The sequence below is a fragment of the Bos indicus x Bos taurus genome, chromosome 23 (genome assembly GCF_003369695.1).
Source record: "Bos indicus x Bos taurus breed Angus x Brahman F1 hybrid chromosome 23, Bos_hybrid_MaternalHap_v2.0, whole genome shotgun sequence".
Classification (NCBI taxonomy): Eukaryota; Metazoa; Chordata; class Mammalia; order Artiodactyla; family Bovidae; genus Bos; species Bos indicus x Bos taurus.
The window spans coordinates 23,024,337-23,044,794 of NC_040098.1; the positions used below are offsets into that span (position 1 = coordinate 23,024,337).

The 20,458-nt window shown below is 37.5% G+C and overlaps 2 protein-coding genes across 4 annotated transcripts in view; one reads left to right on the forward strand and one right to left on the reverse strand.

The window, feature by feature from the left end:
* Nucleotides 1–802, reverse strand: part of MMUT (methylmalonyl-CoA mutase) — a 41,314-nt gene extending 40,512 nt beyond the window's left edge. The window contains exon 1 of one of the 3 annotated variants that reach the window (XM_027524096.1): nucleotides 601–802. The gene's annotated coding sequence lies outside the window, so the exon portion shown is untranslated. The remainder of the gene's footprint in view (nucleotides 1–600) is intronic. The other 2 variants (XM_027524095.1, XM_027524097.1) reach the window with 2 other exon arrangements.
* Nucleotides 803–872: 70 nt separating this feature from the next.
* CENPQ (centromere protein Q) lies at nucleotides 873–18,585 on the forward strand. The gene is made up of 9 exons (XM_027524969.1): nucleotides 873–972; nucleotides 5,590–5,729; nucleotides 6,532–6,586; nucleotides 7,922–8,048; nucleotides 11,386–11,454; nucleotides 13,198–13,327; nucleotides 16,206–16,325; nucleotides 16,489–16,563; nucleotides 17,658–18,585. Exons 2-9 carry the CDS (start codon nucleotides 5,628–5,630, stop codon nucleotides 17,787–17,789), a joined length of 810 nt encoding a protein of 269 aa, XP_027380770.1. The 5' UTR covers nucleotides 873–972; nucleotides 5,590–5,627; the 3' UTR covers nucleotides 17,790–18,585.
* Nucleotides 18,586–20,458: the final 1,873 nt, after the last annotated feature.

Genomic DNA, 20,458 nt, shown 5'->3' on the forward strand with positions numbered 1-20,458 from the left:
AAAATCAACAAGTGACTTAAAATTTAACACACACAAATATATTACTCAGAGTTTGGTGCGTATAAAAGATTGCTCTCTTTCCAGATAAAAACGAGAACAAGTTAGCAATTTACACTTTCGTGTACGTTTAGACCTGTCTTTCCACTTCTCCCCATCACCTACATCTGTACACTGAAAGAAACTTCCAATTCCGCCACCTCTCACAAAAAAAAAAAAAAAAAAAAAAAACCCTCACAACCACCGCGGCCTCGAAGGAGGCAGCTCTGGAGAGAGCATATCCCTCTAGAACCCTATAATCGCTCTCTGCCCAGAGGAACTCCGGGGTTCCTGGGTAACCAGGGAAGACGGCAATATGGCCTCTGGGACATTAAAAGCACCTTCTTTTCTGCAGTACCTCCGAACTTTCACGGACCTCACTGAAAGAGAGAGGACAGTGGAGCATCTAAACCTAAGAAGAGGGTAGAGCAGCGTGGGATCCCTTCTCAGCAGTAAAGAAGGAGGAAGTTGGGAGTTGGGAAGAGAGAAAGGACAACTTTCTCCGGGGACAACTAAGGGTGGGGAGGAGCCTGAAAAATGGAGGGATCTGAAAGGCAGACGTGCCTCAAGGTGCACGGTCTTACTCACGGGTCGGCCTGTCTCAGACCGAAGCCTTGGAAGAAGACGGCTGGACCTAGGCACCCCGAGCTCTGCAAATCAAAAGTCCCCAAAGCAGGGTCCAGGACCAAGCAAGTGCAAAGGCCAACGGGATGGGATGGGATGGGGGCGTCGGCCGACCGCCCTCTTTCCAACCAATCCCGTCACGCTCTCGTGGGCGCGCTCCTGATGACGTTGGGGGCGTGGACAGATGCCCGCCGCTCCCCCCAGGCGTTTCCGGTTTCTATGTGCTCACTTCCGGGCTTCCGCAGGTTTGGATGGTTTGGGCGCGAAATTCTCTGAGCACAGCTCCTGAAAGGATTCAAGGATCAGTTTTTGGTGAGTAGTCAAAGCGCTTCGCTCGCCGGTGGCTCCAGTTTGGGAGATAAGTTTTGCGGCCAACACGTTTGTGGCAAACTTGGCGGGTTGTGTTTGAGGAGTTTCAGGTGTTTCAAAAGGAGAGGGGGAGACCCGAACAGGTTTGCCTTTCGCAGCCAGGGATAAACAAAGTACTGTTTGATTCGCAAACAGGGAATGAAGCCACCCATGTTTCCACCCTCCCTTCCCCGAATCATCCTCATCTTCGTCCTGCTTCCTTACTCTTGCCCGCAGTCAGTCTTGGAGCGAAGTGCAGCGTTAGTGATGAGTGCCTTTGCGCCTTAAGGAAACTGCGGTTGGCAGCGTCGCTACCCCGAGGCATCAGTTGCAAAAAGTAAACACTGCGTATTTGCAAGTTTTGGCAGATGTCGTGTTCACCTATTGTACCTTAGAGAATTAGGTTGGTGGTTTCCACGAGTTTCAGCAAGCTGACAAAGAAAAACAAGACAACCTAGAATGCTTCCCTGTTTCCTACAGGGTAAAGAATACATTCTTTACTGCAGTACGTAGTCTGGCCGCAAACTACAGTTCGAGTCTTTCTTCTGCCCGTTGCCTCTGCACATGTCAAAGCCTCTCTGAATTTTCCCTGAACAGACTGACTTCTTTTGACCTGCCAATGGGCCTTTTTTCCTCTCAGCTACTTTACTTCCCTTTCTTCTGGCTAAATATTTCAAAGTGTAATTCATATACTATTTTTTTTCTCTGAGTACTGTATATCCCCCCATGCACACACCAGTTTGAGATATGCACTCGTCTAACATTTATTGCACTGTGTATAATTGACTATACACGGAAACTGTTTTCATATCTGTCTCTGCCTACTACCACTTGTGGTTGTTATTAGGTCACTAAGTCGTGACCATCCAATTCTTTGATGCCCCGTGGACTGCAGCACACCAGGCTCCCCTGTCCTTCACTGTCTCCTGGAGTTTGCTCAAATTTGTGTCTGTTGAGTCAGTGATGCTATCCAGCCGTCTCATCCTCTGCCTCCCCCTTCTTCTTTTGCCTTCAGTCTTGCCCAGCATCAGGGTCTTTTCCAGTGAATCAGCTCTTGACATCAGTTGGCCAAAGTACTGGAGCTTTAGCTTCAGCATCAGTCCTTCCAATGAATATTGGGGTTGATTTTCTTTAGCATTGACTGGTTTGACCTCCTTGCAGTTCAAGGGACTCTCAAAAGTCTTCTCCAACACCACAGTTCAAAAGCATCAATTCTAAAGAGCTCAACCTTTTTTATGGTCCAACTCTCACATCCATATGTGACTACCAGAAAAACCATAGCTTGACTGTATGGACCTTTGTCAGCAAAGTGATGTCTCTGCTTTTTAATAGGCTGTTTATCATAGCTTTTCTTCCAAGGAGCAAGCATCTTTTAATGTCGTGGCTGGAGACATCATCCTCAGTGATTTTGAAGCCCAAAAAAATAAAATCTGTCACTGCTTCCATTTTTTTCCCTCTGTTTGCCATAAAGTGATGGGACTGGAAGCCATGATCTTAGTTTTTTGTATGTTGAGTTTCAAACCAACTTTTTCACTCTCCTCTTTTATCCTCATCAGGAACCTCTTTAGTTTCTTTGCTATATGGCTTATTGCTTCAAGTATGTATCAATGAAAATAGAGCTTTCCAGATGGTCTGTGGTAAATGACCAATTTTTTTGTTATTGTTGCTTTAATTTTTAATCCGTCACCACAACTGCTACTTTTGTAAAATACAATAAAAAAAAATTACTAGTCAAATCCATGAAACATACAAGGAAGAACCCCAGTGTAAGCCATAAATTTGGGGTGATATGTATCATTGTTGGTTCATGGATTGTAGTAAATGCACCGCTCTGGTAAGGGATTAGATAGTAGGGAAGGTGGGGTGGATATATTCAAATTTTATATTCAAATTCTGCTTAGTTTCTCTAAAACTTATCTTAAAAAGTCTCTCTTTAAATGAATTACCAGAAAAATTAAACTTTAAAAAAATAAAGCCAGTTATTTTTTGACCAGACCGAACATTCTTAAAATTGTTGTCAAGTTGCTATAAAAGTTTCTAAATAAACATTTTTAATTTCTGTACTTAAAAGGACTGTAGCACTGAATTACATGTTATTGAATAAAGAATATCAAGAAAAATGATTAACAAAACCAAACTATAAATAAGTGCCAAATGAGAGAGACCATAAGAGCCTACAGACTTTTAGAGAGCAATGAGGGAAAGTGGTTAGGAAGGTTTTCAGAAGCAGATGGCCCACAGTCTGAGAGGAGGGTGGGCACAGACAAGAGAGTGGAGCTCAGGTAGAACTAGTGCATTATTCACAGTGTGTTCAGAAAATCAAGTCTAGCTGGAGAGGGAGATTCATTTGAGGAGTCGTGGGAGAGAAGTATGGAAAGCTTGGCAAGGCTAGGTTGTTGAGGACTGCAAATGTCATGGTAAAGAGTTTGGGTATTATGAGGTGGGTATTATTTAAGGGTTTTTATTTTTTTTAAAAAGAAATCACTTATTTTCTTACTGAATTTAGAATTGGAAACAGCTAGTAGGGTTGATTTTTTACTTTTCCATGCAGTATCAGCTGCAGCCTGTTGGCTCAGGTACATGCACGAGGCTGGCAAGTTGATGCTAGCTATTGGTTGGAAATTTAGCTGGGGCTTTTGGCTAGGTCCTCAGTTCCTCTCTATGTTGACTTTCCTCATAGAGTGTTAGCTGGGTTTCAAGAGCAAATATTCCAAGCAAGGGGTAGTGGCAGCTACTAATCTGTTCATGTTTGGCCGGGAAACTGGTACAGCATCATTTCCACCATATTCTACCACTTAAACTACTGCAGGGTCTATGAGATTTAAGACAAGGAGACATAGACTACACCTCTCAATAACAGGAGTGAGAAGGAATTTGTACCATTTTTAGTCTCCTGAATGGAATGGAATGAGGAGTAAATCTTTGCCCTCAATGGTTCCTTCACCTGGATGCTTTTCTCTAGTGAACAGCCTGAACTCCTGTACATGGCAGCCCTTCCAGGAGAGGTCCTGGAGCAAATATAGATTGGTTTCCAAGTAGGGGAAGTAAAGGGCATGAGTGTTCAGTTAAGAGAATTAGACATTTCAAGAATGAAGCAGAGGAGACTGGTATAGTATAAGGTACCACATTGTTCAAGAGCAGAGTAAAGTGTATTTTAGCTTCCACTGTGTTTTGTGAATGTGAGAGTTGGACCATAAAGAAGGCTGAGCACTGAAGTGTTGATGCTTTTGAACTGTGGTGTTGTAGAAGACTCTTGAGAGTCCCTTGGACTGCAGGGAGATCAAACCAGTCAATCCTAAAGGAAATCAATCCTGAATATTCATTGGAGAGACTGATGCTGAGTCTGAAGCTCTGATACTTTGATCACTTGATGCAAAGAGCTGACTCATTGTATAAGACCTGATACTGGGAAAGATTGAAGGTAGAAGGAGAAGGGCACAGCAGAGGACTAGATGCTTGGATGGCATCACCAACTCAATGGACATGAGTTTCAGCAAGCTCCGGGAGATGGTGAAGGACAGGGAAGCCTGGCGTTCTGCAGTCCATGGGGTCGCAAAGAGTCAGACACGACTGAGCAACTGAAGAACTGTATTTTGTAACTGATTTGATATGTAGTCCCTAAGTATAGTTCATGATCTTTCAGTTGATTCTTTCCCACCATTTTGAGGGTGGGGGGAAAGCTTGAACTTTTCCTTTTAAAATTTGAGGGAATAGATTTATTCAGAGTACCTTCTTTGTCTGTCTCTAAATCTGCATATATAACTGTGTTAATGTAATTAACTTTGAATTTTTAGAAAAGAAATTGTGACTGATTTATTTATATATCTAATTGTGTGTGTGTGTGTGTGTAATGTACATACCGCACATATTTGGGGGGGGGATGTGTGTGCATGTCCACATACTGTACCTAACTCTAAACTGTCTACTCCTTATGGTCTAATGCAGAAATGAGTATTTTATTCTTCTGTTTCTTTTAGCAGAGATGAGTTTGGTGTGAAGAATCTTTGTTATAATTCTTGCAACCTAGCAAGAATTATAGCCTAAATCCTTAAGAGGGAATTTACCACATGAATTTCTACAGTGTAGACTCATGGTATAATCCTACAAGTTACCTCCTCCCATCTTTGGCAAAAATCTGTCTGTGTGTGTGCTGAGTCACGTAGAATGATGAATCCGTTAAGCCTAAAGTAAGACCTAAATGTTACTCTGAGTTGACATAATCTGTGACCAGAAAAAAACAATTCAGCACTTTATATTTCCCTTTTCTTGGATTTCAGCATGGAGATAACATTATTGTATGGGGGAGTATAAAGAAATGTGAAAGTGGTTTTATATGACTTTTTAAGGCCATACAAATGGCAGAAATTTTTTAATGAAATTGAATTAGACATCTTTAATGAGAACCAGCATTATTTATTTTAAAATATGTTTAAATGCTTTAAAAACACACAATACTATCCCAAAACTTTCATTCTGATTTTTTAAAGGCAAACTTGGAACATTTATAGGTAGTCCTTTTAACAAAATATTTGTAATAAAACAAGTCTTAAGCATTTTTCTGTGTCCTTTTCATCTTTACAGATTTGAAAAACTGTTACATTTGTTCTGTTTAAATCAAGATGTCTAGCAAAGCAAATAATTCCAAGAAAAAGTCTCAACAGTTAAAAAGAAATCCAAAAAGAAAAACTGATGATGAAGAAGCAGAATTACCAGGGAAAAAGGTAATCATTCAGGACTTATTCAAAGAGTTTATCATTCAGGACTCTGGTAAAAATATCATCTGTTCTGTATAAAGGAGAATGTGAAGACTAAAGGTCAGCTTTACTACAAATTATATATATACTATATATATTATACTACAAATTCCATATATATGGTTATGTGGGAGCTGCTGCAACATGATTTATAAAAACTTGCAGATAAAGATTTTTTACTTCTTTTCTAAAATATTAATCAGAAAATTCTTTGGGGAAGATGCTATGGGACATCGCTAAGGTGTTCAAATGGGAATACTGGTAATAAAGTGTAATAAAGTGAATATGGCATTCATATATTAAAAGACAAGAGAATCTGTCAGTAGGTGGAAGAGATTTTTATTAACATAGAGAAAAATTAGTCAGAGAGGAATTAGCTTCTTCCTGCCATAATTTTGTCCCTCTCTTATAAAAGAAATAATCAGCATTTTTTTCTCTGTATTAGGTAATGCCTATATTTTTCTGTTTTGCAGGAAACGTATTTAACACTATTTCCCAGGCAAAATAAGTAATGATTTCTTTAAAACATTCTTTAGCACCATATGAAATTCTGTTATACATTATCACCATTGTTCAGAAGTTGCTTTAGTATATCCTCCACTTGTGATAAATGCACACCTTTTGCTGTAGAAATAGCAATATACTTTTTTTCATCTTTCCAGAAGGTGTATGAATTCCCTCCAACATGCATGACAAATCTATTGCAAAAGCAGTATCTTTTTATCTAGTGCTTAATTGTGCGTGCATGTTTGTGTGTTTTTCTCTCTAGGTTAGAAACACAGTGAAAAAAAATAAAAATCATCCAAAACATCTCTCTTCTGAAGGTATTTCTTTTCTATGTTTTGTTTCACCATATCTTTCTCAAGCTATACCTATTTATGAAAAAGTTCTCAGCATCTTGCTTATGAATTCTGCATAAGCGAAACATAGTAATAAATGGTAGCATTCTCATTTTTGCAAGAATACGTAGTGCTGGTTAGTCAGATACCTAGGTCAGCTAAAATTTTACTTGCCACCACTAGCAAAATACTGTGTGGGTTTCTAAATTGAAAGGAACTAGAGAAATTCAAAGTATACAACAGTCTGACTTACTCTGATTTGTGATATAGAGACACACCTACTGATTTCTCTTTGAGACAAATACCCTGTTCTGCTACCACTGTTTAGATTAGATTGGAGCTAAGTTTGTCTAGAGTAAATTAGTTTGGAGTGAACATCTTTACTTAAATATCACTTCATCATGGAAGAATTTTCTACCTCCTCACCCAGGAACAGGTTAGGTCCTCTGGTTTTGTACTTACATAATGAACAGTGTTTTTTCTTTTGTAATGCTTTGCATACCTGTAACTGTAATTATTTAATCTCCCTTCTCTCCAAAGTGAATTTTCATGTAAGCCAATAGTGTATCTCTTTTGTTTATTTATTACAAGCAGAACAATGTCAGTAACCTACCAGACACTCAGTATCTGTTCTTGGTTTAGTTAATTTCCTTTGTTCCAGTTGCCATCCAACATATGACAAAAAGCGTTTTCCTAGTCTTCTCAATAAGTCCTTTGCTGCTACTGCTGCTAAGTCACTTTAGTCGTGTCTGACTCTGTGCGACCCATAGACAGCAGCCCACCAGGCTTCCCCGTCCCTGGGATTCTCCAGGCAAGAACACTGGAGTGGGTTGCCATTTCCTTCTCCAATGCATGAAAGGGAAAAGTGAAAGTGAAGTCACTCAGTTGTGTCCGACTCTGTGCGACCCCATGGACTGCCGCCTACCAGGCTCCTCCATCCATGGGATTCTCCAGGCAAGAGTACTGGAGTGGGGTGCCATTGCCTTCTCCGAATAAGTCCTTTAATTCAGGTCATTTCTGAGAACCAGACTTTTATGCTGAATCCTAATAATTGCAGCTTGGTTCTTCATTTAAAATTGTCTTGGCATTTCTGTCTGCAGTATCAGCTAATAGTATTTAAGTTAACACAATAACAACATATTCAACACCTGGCATTTTATGACTATGCAGTAAAAAAAGAAATTAAACAGCTAATACAGCTTTATAGTATTGTGGTTCTCACAATTCCATTGGCTCTTTTTAGATAAACTTGTCCTTGAATAACTTTATAAATAAAAATATACACATTTCTAGATTAACCACAGTCTCTTCTTTGACCAGTGACAAGACAAACAAAGCATACTACTCTAAAACAGGTAAAGATAGCATCCAACAAGAGACAAACCTGGCAGCCTCTTTCGAAGAGTAGCAGAGAGCATTTGCAAACTATGATGGAATCTGTAGTAATGTGAGTATGAAATATTTTCCATTTCACTGTTTTCATTTCTACTTATGTTTCCTACAAACAGTATCCTTTTAAATATTGTTGTCTACTTTATGGTGATACGGTGTTTTTCTCTTTCGCGAGAAGGTTTTTTTAATGTCTTTTGATGGCCTTAGCCTTCAGTTAAAAAAAGCCTTTATTAATGTCAGAAACTTGGAATTTTATCGCTGAAATAAAAATGAAATCTACATGGCCTAATCTGCTGTCTGTAAACTTAAAACTTTTTTCTGTCAAAAGGGATACTTCAGGAAGAAGTTTGCTCAAATTGAACTTTATATGGAAGCAGTGCTAGCAGGAATACAGAGATAAGACTCGGGCATCAAGGCACTGAAATCCATGAGAAGAGGCATATAAATTAGTTACAATGATATAATGTGATAAAAAGAACTTAGATTATTCAATTCAGTTCAGTTGCTCAGTCGTGTATGACTCTTTGCAACCCCATGAACTGTAGCACACCAGGCCTCCCTGTCCATCACCAGCTCCCAGAGTTCACCCAAACCCATGTCCATCGAGTTGGTGATGCCATCCAGCCATCTCATTTTCTGTCATCCCCTTCTCCTCCTGCCCTCAATCCTTCCCAGCATCACGGTTTTTTCAAATGAGTCAGCTCTTCATATCAGGTGGTCAAAGTATTGGAGTTTCAGCTTCAACATCAGCCCTTCCAATGAACACCCAGGACTGATCTCCTTTAGGATGGACTAGTTGGATCTCCTTGCAGTCCAAGGGACTCTCAAGAGTCTTCTCCAACACCACAGTTCAAAAGCATCGATTCTTCGGCGCTTAGCTTTCTTTATAGTCCAATTCTCACATCCATACACGATCACTGGAAAAACCGTAGCCTTGACTAGATGGACCTTTGTAGGCAAAGCAATGTCTCTACTTTTCAATATGCTATCTAGGTTGGTCATAACTTTCCTTCCAAGGAGTAAGCATCCTTTAATTTCATGGCTGCAGTCACCATCTGCAGTGATTTTGAAGCCCAGAAAAATAAAGTCAGCCACTTTTTCCACTGTCTCCCAACTATTTGCCATGAAGTGATGGGACTGGATGCCATGATCTTAGTTTTCTGAATGTTGAGCTTTGAGCCAACTTTTTCACTCTCCTCTTTCATTTTCCTCAAGAGGCTCTTTAGTTCTTTTTCACTTTTTGCCATAAGGGTGGTGTTATCTGCATATCTTAGGTTATTGATATTTCTCCTGGCAACCTTAATTATAGCTTGTGCTTCCTCCAGCCCAGTGTTTCTGATGATTTACTCTACATATAAGTTAAATAAGCAGGGTGACAATATACAGCCTTGATGTACTCCTTTTCCTATTTGGAACCAGTCTGTTGTTCCATGTCCAGTTGTAACTGTTGCTTCCTGACCTGCATACAGATTTCTCAAGAGGCAGATCAGGTGGTCTGGTATTCCCATCTGTTTCAGAAGTTTCCACAGTTTATTGTGATCGACACAGTCAAAGGCTTTGGCATAGTCAATAAAGCAGAAATAGATGTTTTTCTGGAACTCTCTTGCTTTTTCCATGATCCAGGGGATGTTGGCAATTTGATCTCTGGTTCCTTGGCCTTGTCTAAAAACAGCTTGAACATCTGAAGTTCACGGTTCACATATTGCTGAAGCCTAGCTTGGAGAATTTGAAGCATTACTTTAATAGCATGTGAGATGAGTGCAAGTGTGAGGTAGTTTGAGCATTCTTTGGCATTGCCTTTCTTTGGGATTAGAATGAAAACTGACCTTTTTCAGTCCTGTGGCCACTGCTGAGTTTTCCAAATTTGCTGGCATATTGAGTGCAGCACTTTCACAGCATCATCTTTCAGGATTTGAAATAGCTCAACTGGAATTCCATCACCTCCACTAGCTTTGTTTGTAATGATGCTTCCTAAGGCCCACTTGACTTCTCATTCCAGGATGTCTGGCTCCGGGTGAGTGATCACACCATCGTGATTATCTTGGTTGTGAAGATCTTTTTTGTATAGTTCTTCTGTGTATTCTTGATACCTCTTCTTAATATCTTCTGCTTCTGTTAGGTCCATACCATTTCTGTCTTTATCGAGCCCATCTTTGCATGAAATGTTCCCTTGGTATCTCTAATTTTGTTGAAGAGATCTCTAGTCTTTCCCATTCTATTATTTTCCTCTATTTCTTTGCTTTGATCACTTGAGGAAAGCTTTCTTATCTCTCCTTGCTATTCTTTGGAACTCTGCATTCAAATGGGTATATCTTTCCTTTTCTCCTTTGCTTTTCACTTCCCTTCTTTTCACAGCTATTCGTAGGCCTCCTGAGACAGCCATTTTGCTTTTTTGCATTTCTTTTTCTTGAGGATGGTCTTGATCACTGTCTCCTGTATAGTGTCACAAACCTCTGTCCATAGTTCATCAGGCACTCTATCAGATCTAGTCCCTTAAATCTATTTCTCACTTCTACTATATAATCATAAGAGATTTGATTTAGACCATACCTGAATGGTCTAGTGGTTTTCCCTACTTTCTTCAATTTAACTCTGAATTTGGCAATAATGAATTCATGATCCAAGCCACGGTCAGCTCCCGGTCTTGTTTTTGCTGACTATATAGAGCTTCTCCATCTTTGGCTACAAAGAATGTAATCAATCTGATTTCGGTGTTGCCCATCTGGTAATGTCTATGTGTAGTGTCTTCTCTTGTGTTGTTGGAAGAGGGTGTTTGTTATGACCAGTGCATTCTCCTGGCAAAACTCTATTAGCCTTTGCCCTGCTTCATTCTGTACTCCCAGGCCAGATATGCCTATTACTCCAGGTGTATCTTGACTTCCTACTTTTGCATTCCAGTCCCCTATAATGAAAAGGACGTTTTTTGGGGGATGTTAGGTCTAGAAGGTCTTGTAGGTCTTCATAGAACCGTTCAGCTTCAGCTTCTTCAGCGTTACCGGTCGGGGCATAGACTTGGATTACCATGATATTGAATGGTTTGCTTGGAAACGAAGAGATCATTTTGTCATTTTTGAGATTGCATCCAAGTACTACATTTCGGACTCTTTTGTTGACTATGATGGCTACTCCATTTCTTCTAAGGGATTCCTGCTCACGGTAGTAGATATAATGGTCATGAGTTAAATTCACCCGTTCCAGTCCATCTTAGTTCACTTAGATTATTCCTCTGCTTTAAATGCCCTTGACATAAAATAAAGTGATTGCTTCTGCCTGGTTAGTAAGAAGGGGCACTTGAAAGAAATTAGAAAAAGTAAACAGATTATATTAGTAATTTTCAAACTAATATTTATTCAATCCCAATATTTATTCAATCCCTATTTTTTCTTTTCTAGATCAATTCTGAGTAACAGTATTAGAGAAAATAAACAAATTCAATATCATCTGAATTTCCTAAAGAAAAGGTAATATAGTCACACAATTAAAAAAAACAGTTGAAACATAATTGGTTAAAATCCAGTCTGTTCTTGTGTTACCAAAACAGATATTTATGGAATATAAAAGTTTTTTATTTGGGGTTTTCATTCTTTTGTTGTTGTCATTTTAAGAAGATGAATGGTTTGGGAATATGTATTCTACCCTAAGCTGCTGCTGCATGGAATTCTGGAGTGGGTTGCCATTTCCTTCTCCAGAGATCTTCCCAACCTAGCATCTTCCAAGTTAGTGTTTACCACAGGAACTCTTTATTTTGTAATTAGTCTCGTCTCTGCTTCTGTCTGCATGTTGTCTTCATTCTTTTAGACAAGTTGTCCTCAGTAGATTAGAACTGTATATATAGATATCTTCCTGTTTAGAAAGAGGCAAAAGAAAGCTCTTAGCCTCTTAGCTTCAGTTAGAATATTCTGGGTGATGGATTCTGATTGGCTTGGGTGATTTGCTTCTTGTACTGATTTTGTGACAAGAGCTGTTATGATTGATATAGATTGAATCATATATGCTTTTCCTTGTCATGAAACAATAGAGTTGCTAGTCAATAAAAATTAGCCACTACACTTTCTAAAGGAACATATTTTGGGGAATTCTGACTTATAGATATACAATGTTGTAAATGGTGCTTAGATGTTGTTGACATAGTATTATGATAGGTATATTGTAACATGATAAACACTGGTTATATTTTTAGTTTAATAAGATTTTGTAGAATAACCTACAAATTTAGAACATTTGGAATGGTAAATGACCTTTATGCAAAACAGGTTTGATAAAGTTTTAGAAAAAAACTGTTTATAAAGGGAATCTTTATTTTACTTAAACCAAACATTCAGACAGGTTTTGTTCTTATGGGCTAATGATGATTTGGGGAATAGCTGAAGTTTATCCTGACAGTTTAGTGAAAAGTATGATTGATAGAGTTTAAACAACCTACTTTTTTCTTTATAAAAATTAATATTTTGAGTAAGATACCTGGAAGACAAATCTTGGGTTCCACTATTCTTCTAATTGCCTGCAAATCTCAAGTAGTAGGATTTTTTTAGGATCCAGATACACTGTTACTAGACAGAAGGAACCAAATTTAGATTTTGCTTCTTGATTTCTTCCTCATGGAACTCAAGAATCAAACCTGGGAAAGCTGTATTGCTGTCTGCTGGAAGTGAGGTTAGTCATAAGATTTGAAGGGGATTTTTTTTTAGTTAGGAAAAAATCACTAGAGTAACTAATACAGGCATTCTCTTTTATTGGTCACATTCTGTGAAACAACTGAGATTTAAAGTTCAGAGTCATAGTTAAGACTAACAGAATAATGTTTCATCTCTTACCAGAAATTCACATTAAATGATAGACTTATGTACTGTAATAGTCCAGGAAACATATTCAGAAGATACAAGGAAATTTTTAGTATATTTTAAACTGTGTATAAATAATCAATTGTTAAATGTGTAAAATAGAAACTTTTCCTTTTATAAAGCAACCTAGGTACCCCATGATTTGTGGTAAATGTTAATCAATCAAAAGACTTAATGAGGATTTGTCAGGGCTTTTGGTGGGGTGGGGGGGGGCTTACTGCTAAGATTAGCTGCTGTTAATAAAAGAATATTTCAGCCTTTAGAAATATGAGGGAAAGAAAAAGGGGACTACAGTATTTTAAATCAGAAACAATACTAATGGTACTCAAAAATAAGCAGTTATGTTTTTATTCTGTCCCAAAGATTGCTGCAACTGTGTGAAACCCTGAAAGTCCCTCCCAAAAAGCTGCAAGATTTATCTCGTGTGTCAAGTCTACTGAAAATGGAAAGGGCACAGCACAGAGCTAATGAGGAAGGTCTGGCATCATTGCAGGTATGAAGTTTGAAAAGGGAATTCATTATTAGGGGAAAGGGGAAGAGATTTAATTTAAAGTTTTAAAAATTATGTAATTCTTCTAGTAACTAGTACTACATCTTGGACAAGGTTTTTTATTAACTTTTTTTTTTTTTAATCAAAGCAAAACCTTTCAATTTTGGTCCTCTAAAGTTAAGACTATGTCTAATATATTTGTAATTAAGTAGCAGCCTTATTTTTTTTATCAGACTTTAAATATAGTGAACTGTCTTATTTTTGATTAGCAAGTTATAGGAATTCATCACTAAATGCTATAGAATTTCAAAACATGAGTTTTTCTGTCCTTCAGTGCTATTTATTGACAAGAAGAACACAATCATCATCATTATTTTTATAATCATTATAGATAACATGTAAGAAGAGCCTTCTGTGTTCTTCTAGTCACTGTTCTAAGCACTTTTCAGTTATAGCCATTAATGACTTAAAGAGGCTTGCACTATATTTCATGTTTTATAAATGTGAAAAAGAGAAATATTGGCACTTTTAGCTGAACCTTAGACAAACTGCTCACAGCTGTGATGCAGTCCTATTAGTCCAACTTTAGGGCATGTGATTTTTTATCTTTATCCTGTGGAAGGTAGTGAGAGATAATATTTGCTGTTAGGATAAACAACAGGCTTTTAATTAGTGGATACTTTAGCAATTAAGAAAAGCAATCTTAAGGGGCTTATTAAATAATTACTAAAACTAAAACAGATTGGACCATATATCCCTTTGCTGTTTTGAAGTAGATTGTAGATCTGGTCTTTGTCAGCAGTTCAACTTTGTAAAGTAATAAGTCTGTTAATCTGTTACAAGGTGGTGGTAGTTTAAACAGGGGTTGCATCCCCAATGAGTCAGCATTCACAAATAGGTCATTCCAGCTTTTCCATGTGATTGAGAATAAAAATGGAAGGGTTTATTTTTAAGCAGCAGATCTACTTGTAGATCTATAAATTACAGATTTATAAATTTGTAATTTATATACTGTAAATATATTGTAAACTTAATATATTTTGTAAATTTATATATACTGTAAATTTACGTTGTTGTTGTTCAGTCGCCAAGTCATGTCTGACTCTTAGAGACCTCATGGACTGTAGCACGCCAGGCTTCCCTGTCCCTCACCATCTCCCGGAATTTGCCCGGTGATACCATCAACCATCTCATTCCTCTCCTTCTGCCTTCAGTCTTTCCCAGCACCACAGTCTTTTCCAGTGAGTCAGCTGTTTGCGTCAGACAGCCAAATACTGGAGCTTCAGTTTCAGCATCAGTCCCTCCAAAGAGTATTCAGGGTTGATTTCGTTTGATCTCCTTGCTTTCCAAGGGACTTTCAAGAGTCTTCTCCAACACCACAGTTCAAAAGCTCTGCCTTCTTTATTGCCCACTTTCACATCCATACATGACTACTGTAAATTTATAGAGTGGTATTTTTTAGTGGTTTTCTCACTTTCTTCATAGTGTGAGATTATATTTAACTTTCATTACAGTGTTACTTTGCAAGAGTATATTTCAGTACTGTCACTAGCTCCCCCACTTAATGAACAGTTGGGCAGCATAATATGGCTTTTTTTTTTTTAATTTCAGCTTTGTTTGAGATATAAGTAGCAAAATGGTAAGATATCTAAAGTGTACATCATGGTGATTTAATATATATATACATTGTGAAAGGATTTCCCCCATCTTATTAATTAATGCATCTGTCACCTCACTGTTTTGTTTTTTTTGGTAAGGACATTTAAGTTCTACTTTCAGTTATATAATACAGATTTCAGTTATATAATACATTGTTCTCCATGTTTTGTGTCAGATCCTGTGACCTTGTTTGGCCTAGTAAATTGAGCTCACAGACCTAGGGTTTTGGGTACTCAGGAATCAGCACCTTTCTGAAGGGTCAGATGATAAACATCTTGCTCTGTATAAGTCACATTGGTTTTCATTGCACGATCTTTTTTGTTTTTTTTTAACATCTTTTAGAAATGTAAAAATCATTCATAGCTCTTGAACCAATCAAAAACAGCCCATGAGCAGTTGCAGACCTCTGCAGGTACCCTTTCTAATGGTTTCTAGAAGCCATAATATATTTGTTAAGGAAGATTACTATAATTGACAGTAACAGCTCTGCTTTCAGTATTTGGAAAATGATGTTAAATGTAAATACCAACCATATTGCTCATCAGGATTTCAGAGTTATTACTTCATTACTTTCGTGTGGCTTCTGTGTGGCTTCTTTACTTGTTCCCTGATCCCCAGAGGCTGCCCTGTCCTTTGCTGTTGCTAGGACTAGATTTGAAAGCAATGCAGTATTTAATACCATTTAGAAACCCAGAAGCTGGCTAACTCCATATGTGGCCTGCAGTCAGTACACCCCTGGTATTCCCGTATTTATTTCATTCACTTATTTTCTCTTTTGCTTTCCTCAGTACGTTTTATGTTCTTTCTATGTGAGAAACTGCCACTCATTTTCTGTTATTATCTTTGCCCTAATGTTCAGCACTTCTTCTTTTGGCAAATGAAAATAGCACTCAGATGTTCCTAAATTAGAGTTTCTCTGCTATTACATACTGCTTAAGGAATGCTGCTATACCTGCTGCTGTGAATCCTTGGGTTCTGCTAAATTCACATAGGTCTTCCAGGATCTCTGATACCAGCAGCTTTAGTAAGTTTTTGAGGAAAGGTTCATGTACATCTTTGTTCCATTGGTAAATCAATCTCTAGGGAGACTTTTTTGAAAGAAAAATGAAAATTACCAGTTTCTTCCAGAAGTGTTTCAATATGTAAGATGTTTTTAAAAATGTTTGGGTTTCACTTAATAGTATATTTAATTTAAAAGATTAGCTTTCTCTTTCTGATGCAGGAAGAAATAGATAAAATGGTAGCGACCATAGAATCAATGACTGGGGATATTCACAGCCTAAAGAACAAAGTTCATGTTCTGACAAGTGAGGTAGAAGAAGAAGAAAAGAAGATAAAACAGGTAATTGTTCCAAAAAAAATAAAAACAGTTATTACTAGAATATGGATATAATTTTTCATTATTAGATTTTACCCAGACAGCTTTTGAGTGTAATAAGAGAAATCAACTTTTTGAAACAGTCTAGCTTTACAAAATAATCTATAGCTTTATTTTTCTACTTTAGATGTTTCAAATAGATAATGGGGTACTCTCTCTTCCTGAACTTTCTCAAAAGAGTCTCAGAGCACCCATCCTTCAGGTAAGTACTTACAGTTTACCATATTAATTGCATCACCAGTTATAAATTTCATATATGTAAAAACATTATATGCTACTTCTTTTAAACAAATGAAATCTATGATATACACTGTAAGGGAAAATTATGTTTCTCATATGATGGTATAGTTTGAACATCTCATGCTTGTCAGTTGCTGTATAACATCCCATTATATAGATGTGCCATAATATAATTTGTGGAGATTTTGGAAATAAATAATTTTTCTAGTACAGGTAATGCTATGTACACCTTTGTATATGCATTATTACACGTTTGTATAGTCAATGGCTGTAGGGTAGATTTCTGGAAGTAAATTCTGACAGTTGCTTTGTTTATGCTTCTAATAATTGCATGTAACCTTTCCTAAAATAGTATACTATGTCCTATTTGTAGTAGGCCGCACACTGATAACTTATCTTTTTTCAAAGGACCCCAATAGATACTGTAGTGTCATTGTTTACCCTAGTAGAAAGTCTGTATGTTTTCTCAAAAAGTAACAAAAATTTTCCTATCTAAAATCTACGTAGGGTGAGAGGAATGGGAATGGGCAGAGAGGAAACAGAATAATATAGATTTAAAAGAAGAATGGCAATTAGTTGATGATTGCAGTTGAGTGACTATATAAGATTATTATTATATCATTCTCTCTAAATAACATATCAATACATATAACATTTTTCATAGTGAAAGGTTAAAAACTAATTACATGGGTAAAGTCAAAAGGTACACACTTCCAGTTACTTATAAATAAGTAATGGGGAGGTAATGTATAAGCTGGTGACTAGAGTTAATACTGTATTGTATATTTGGAAGTTGCTAAGAAAGTAGATCTAAAAGTTCTCATCACAAGGAAAAAAAAATTTGTAACATGTTTGGTGATAGATGTTAACTAGACTTAACTGTGGTGATCATTTGCAGTGTATACAAATATCAAATCATTATGTTGTATGCCTGAATACATGTTCATGTATTCATATTGTATTCATGAATACATATTCATGAATAATGTTCATGTCAGTTACATATCAATAAAAAAAATAAAATTTAAAAAATGAATTATTCTATCATGCCCACAGGGAGAAATTCTGACGCTAATTCCAAATCAAAACAGTCTTCTGAAGGACTTGGAAGTTCTCCATAATTCATCCCAGATGAAGCACATGTTCACCTTCATTGAAGAAGTCTATAAAAGACTGGATGCCTCTTAAAGAGCTGTTTTTGTTTTTGTTTTTTTGTAGATTGTCCCATATTAATTTAATGTTTATGAACTTGTAAAAATATTAATCTATGTGATATTGCAGAGGCTGAGGCTTCTTCAGATACGCACTTTAAAATTAACCTCTATAGATCTACCGTTAGCATCTAATGTAGGCCTTAAAGACTGTTTTTATTAGTTCACCAGTCTAGGAACTCACATTTATGTTACTGTATCTCCAGTTATGTGCCCATAACCATAAAGTGAGAATAGCCACAATCTGATGGTTTTTAATGGTTGGATAGAGCTTGTTTATTGTTTAATGCAAAGCAAGTATGATACTATGATTTAATATATATAAATTGTTTATAGTGCCTAGCACATAAAAACATAAGCATTTGCTATCCTTATTGTTCTTTAGCTGATGACTTGCATTTTCTGTCTGGTCATGTGGAACTCGCAACATCCCCAAATGCCTTTGCTCTTTTACACAACACTCTAGAATTTTTGTGGCATCATTATCACTTGTCAGGTGTGTTTAACTTTAAAGGCAGCATGAAAGTTTTGTTTCTTTGTTTAGGTTAGTGAATAGATGCTGAAAATTTATTTTCTACTCTCATCAGAGCGTAACTTTACTTCACAAAATTGTTAAAAAGAAACCCAAGCTCATTTACTCCCTTAAAATAAATGCCAAAACAAACAACAACAACAAAAAATCCATTCTTTCTAAACCTTTCCTCATGATAATATGCATATACATGTGAAGAAATTATCACTTAAATACATTAAAAATCATTTTTAACCAATCACAGGATATCGTCTGGGTTGCTTTTAAGTATTTGTAGAATAAAATAACTCATTTAATTACCTTTCTGTCTAACCTAGGATGTTTAGTTAGTTAATTTAGAAGGTGCAATAATTCTGGTAATGCCCTCCAGGCTGAGACCACCAGGAAGACAGCTTGGGTTAAACAAGTTGGATTTAGTGCTCCCTGTAGTCATTGGGAACCTTGGACAGCTCAGCAAAAGGGTCAGAAGCGATATCCTCTTAGGAAATAATGGTCAGGAAGGACATTAATAGATTTTAAGGGAAGGAAGGTCTTCGAGAAAGGAAACCTGTAGTGCAGCATTTAAAGAGAACATGGTTGTATATGCTTTGGACGGTCTACTACGTGCTAGGAAAAGCAACCAAAAGAAAAAGATTTTACAAAATGTCTTAAAATTTCAAAAACCTGGGAAATAATCTTGTGTTTCTTAGAATGCTAGGAGAGCCCCAACTCACTGATTTTTGTCATTAGTCGTGATGTTTATAATAGTTTTTGGTGGGATGAAGGAGTTACTAAGTCTACTGTTCTGTCAGAATGTCTGTTTAACCGGTGATTGAAAGTCAACAAGAATTTCAGTTCACCATTGTTGCTAAGGGGTAGTTCTTTATCACACATAAACTGGTCATCAGTCAGTTCAGTTCAGTTCAGTCACTCAGTCGTGTCCGACTCTTTGCGACCCCATGAATCACAGCACTCCAGGCCTCCCTGTCTATCACCAACTCCCAGAATTCACCCAAAATCATGTCCATTGAGTCCGTGATGCCATCGAGCCATCTCATCCTCTGTCATCCCCTTCTCCTTCTGCCCCCAATCCCTCCCAGCATCAGAGTCTTTTCCAGTGAGTCAGCTCTTCGCATGAGATGGCCAAAGTACTGGAGTTTCAGCTTTAGAATCAGTCCTTCCAAAGAACACTCAGGACTGATCTCCTTTAGAATGGACTGGTTGTATCTCTTTGCAGTCCAAGGGACTCTCAAGAGTCTTCTCCATCACCACAGTTCAAAAGCATCAATTCTTCGACGCTCAGCCTTCTTCACAGTCCAACTCTCACATCCATACATGACCACAGGAAAAACCATAGCCTTGACTAGATTACCCTCTTATAGCTTAGAAATGGAGAAGGAAATGGCAACTCACTCCAGTATTCTTGGCTAGAGAATCCTGTGGACAGAGGAACCTGGTGGGCTGCCGTCCATGGTGTCGCACAGGGTCGGACATGACTGAGGCGACTTAGCATGCATGCATGCATTGGAGAAGGAAATGGCCACCCACTCCAGTATTCTTCCCTGGAGAATCCCAGGGACAGAGGAGCATGGTGGGCTGCGATCTATGGGGTCGCACAGGGCCAGACATGACTGAAGCTATTTTGCGTGCATGCATGCATAGCTTAAAAAAGTACATGATCTAATTTTGAGATATCTACAATATCTTCTGGCAGGTAGGCAAAATATACAGTATTTTCTTCAAAGGCTGAATTTTGGTGTGTACTCTTGTGAAGAATTTAAGAGTTAGTAACAGACCCAAGTAAAATTGAAATTCAGCTACACAAGGTCCCAGTAATGCAGATGGTCATCCTCTTGAAATATTATCTGTCTAAATTCTCACATACAAAGGCCATGCCAACTATGATACACGTTCTCTTCAGTGACTGATGAGTACCAATGGCAGAAACTTTAAATTCTAAAAGATAAATATTTTGGAACAAAGGATATATGGTATAAAAATATAGCCTGTGACAAAGATAGCATATCAAATAAAATGTAGAGAAAATATTCAGTAAATGATCTTGAAGAAACTAGCTAACTCCACTGGGGAGAGAGCTGGAGCACGGGTACATACGTACTAAGTCACTTCAGTTG

Coding starts and splice junctions, on each gene's coding strand:
- CENPQ (XM_027524969.1), top strand. CDS start 5,628: ATGTCTAGCAAAGCAAATAATTCCAAGAAAAAGTCTCAACAGTTAAAA. Junction 6,587..7,921: donor AAAACATCTCTCTTCTGAAG/GTATTTCTTTTC, acceptor TTCTTTGACCAG/TGACAAGACAAACAAAGCAT. Junction 13,328..16,205: donor AAGGTCTGGCATCATTGCAG/GTATGAAGTTTG, acceptor TTTCTGATGCAG/GAAGAAATAGATAAAATGGT.